The sequence below is a fragment of the Trichinella spiralis genome (assembly GCF_000181795.1).
Source record: "Trichinella spiralis strain ISS 195 chromosome Unknown Scfld2159, whole genome shotgun sequence".
Classification (NCBI taxonomy): Eukaryota; Metazoa; Nematoda; class Enoplea; order Trichinellida; family Trichinellidae; genus Trichinella; species Trichinella spiralis.
The window spans coordinates 22,246-24,428 of NW_003529098.1; the positions used below are offsets into that span (position 1 = coordinate 22,246).

General features: G+C 30.0%; 1 protein-coding gene across 1 annotated transcript; it reads left to right on the plus strand.

The window, feature by feature from the left end:
- Nucleotides 1–97: 97 nt before the first annotated feature.
- Nucleotides 98–1,250, plus strand: Tsp_11926 (hypothetical protein; the record flags this gene model as incomplete). Its single annotated transcript, XM_003368640.1, has 1 exon — nucleotides 98–1,250. A coding segment is annotated over one exon (1,153 nt), but the record flags the coding sequence as incomplete, so codon positions are not given.
- Nucleotides 1,251–2,183: the final 933 nt, after the last annotated feature.

Below are 2,183 nucleotides of genomic sequence, written 5' to 3' on the forward strand. Positions count from 1 at the left end.
GGTTCTTTTTGAAACTTTAGTGAAAAAAATAGAAGCAACATGGGCAGTCATTTTGAAGGAAGATTTTTACAAATGAACGCTCTCATCCATCTTTCAGTGATTTTCATCATTATGAGCATAAAATCAACGAAGCAGAACTGTTATTAGACAAACTGTGCTATAAGGCAGATATGCTTTATACGGAAAGCATTCAATTAGATAAAAACATTGCTGAAACCGAAGAAAAAATCAAAAAGTCGAAGTCTAAAATGAAAGAACTGCAAAATGGTGTAAATTATTATGAAAAAGATGTACAAAAAGAAAATTCATTGAAAAGTCAGCTTTTATTAGCAAAAGAAGCACAGAAAATTCTGGAAGCAGAAATAGAGCTAGTTAATGGTGAGTTGTATAATTTGCAGTGTGCTCGTCGAAGGCAACTTGAAAGATTAAAATACAAAAAAAGATATTTAAAGAAGCTATACCGTGATTTTCACACGATGAAAAATTCGAACAAAGATGAAGGAAAAGTCCAATTTTGTAAAGATATCGCAGTTGAAGTATATGGAGCTTATGGAAGAGGAGAACATCACCGACAATTATACGAGGAAATTGGTACACTTTTCGACCAGCTTCAAAGTGCTATAAGTGAAAACTTAAAAGTTAAAGAAATTGAATATAGCACTCATAAAAAATTGGACCAATTAAAATATGAATTGGATAAGGAGCTGGATGAAATCAGAAAAAAGAGAATGGAAATTTTTCATCTTGAGTGCCAGTATAAAATCAAACACACAGCAGATGTAGATGAAAAAGATTTGTCAAATTCAGACACGGATCATCATACATCGCCATCCGAGCGCAAAAAGTTATCACTCTCTTGTATATCTGAAAAAGATATTGTTCACGCGAATGATGAAATGCAAACACTGAAAAGTGAAGAAAAGGAAACGGGAGAACTTTCAATGTGCTTCAGTGGGATAAAACAAGTTAATGAAATTCATACCTTGTTAAATGAAATGGAAGAATGTAGCAAAAGTTTTCAACAATTAGCAGAATCTGAAAAGGAATCAGCTCATCATGTGTCAAACGATTTTATCAGTATCTCTGAAAAATTTCTAAATGGCAGTTCATTTTTTACAGATTTTACAGATGTAAAACTTGAATCAGGAAGGAAATTTCAAAATGAAAAAACAGAAGAATCCATCTCCAAAACTGCTAATTCATCAGCACATGCAAAAACAACCGCTCAGAGTTTTTCTAAAAAAGTATAGTTAGTATATTCAGTTAGTATTCGGATCAGTTAGTAAATAAGCACCATCATAATTGCAATAAAATCTGATTATGAATTCGAACGTTTTCTTTTTTCGTGATATTCATTTTCTGTTCAATTTTATTTTATATTTTCATTGTGCTGTTTAACTAAAGTGTTACGAATAAATAAATAGTTTTAGTGAAGCAATTTTGCCTATATCTTTTCTTTGCATTTTGCATTTCTGAAACCTGGAATATTAATTTTTTTTTATTTAAAGGATATTATATATACTGTTGTGTTTTGCAATTTTTGAAATTTATTTACATTATTACTATCTATAAATAAACTGCATAATTTTATACTCAGAAATACTTACTCATGGTACTATGGACATGTTTTTTTCTATAATAGTTCGAAACAGCTAACGTATAGCAAGCACTACGCGCGTCAATAAGATTAATTCTGCTCCATAAGTAGTAGAAAATAGTGACAATACTGCACTACAACAAAATATTTTATCAAACATTGCATATTACTATAAATATTCAATGCTATGCTTAAAATGTGTGAGAAACAAGAACAGCTCAAGCAGCAAAAACTAAATTCATTACGTGTACGTACAAGTCGATTCACACCATTTCAGAAGTGCTTGCATTTATATAAAGTTTCCAGAACAAATATTTTACAAGTTATGAATTCATTGAAAACCGATGCATTTACATATAAGTGAGATTATTTATAATTTATTTGCAACTCTGATAAAAAATGGACATCAGTGAAAGTAAAACTAATTTCTTCAGAGTTTAGAAAAAAATTTTTCCTACTGTTCAAAAAAATTTGAAATTCTGTACTCCTAATAAACAAAGGCGCATTAAGAACATATTCGTTTAAGCGGTTCAGCATTTAAAAAATTTTAACACTGCTGTTTTAAAATTCTAAACAGAATTCAAGA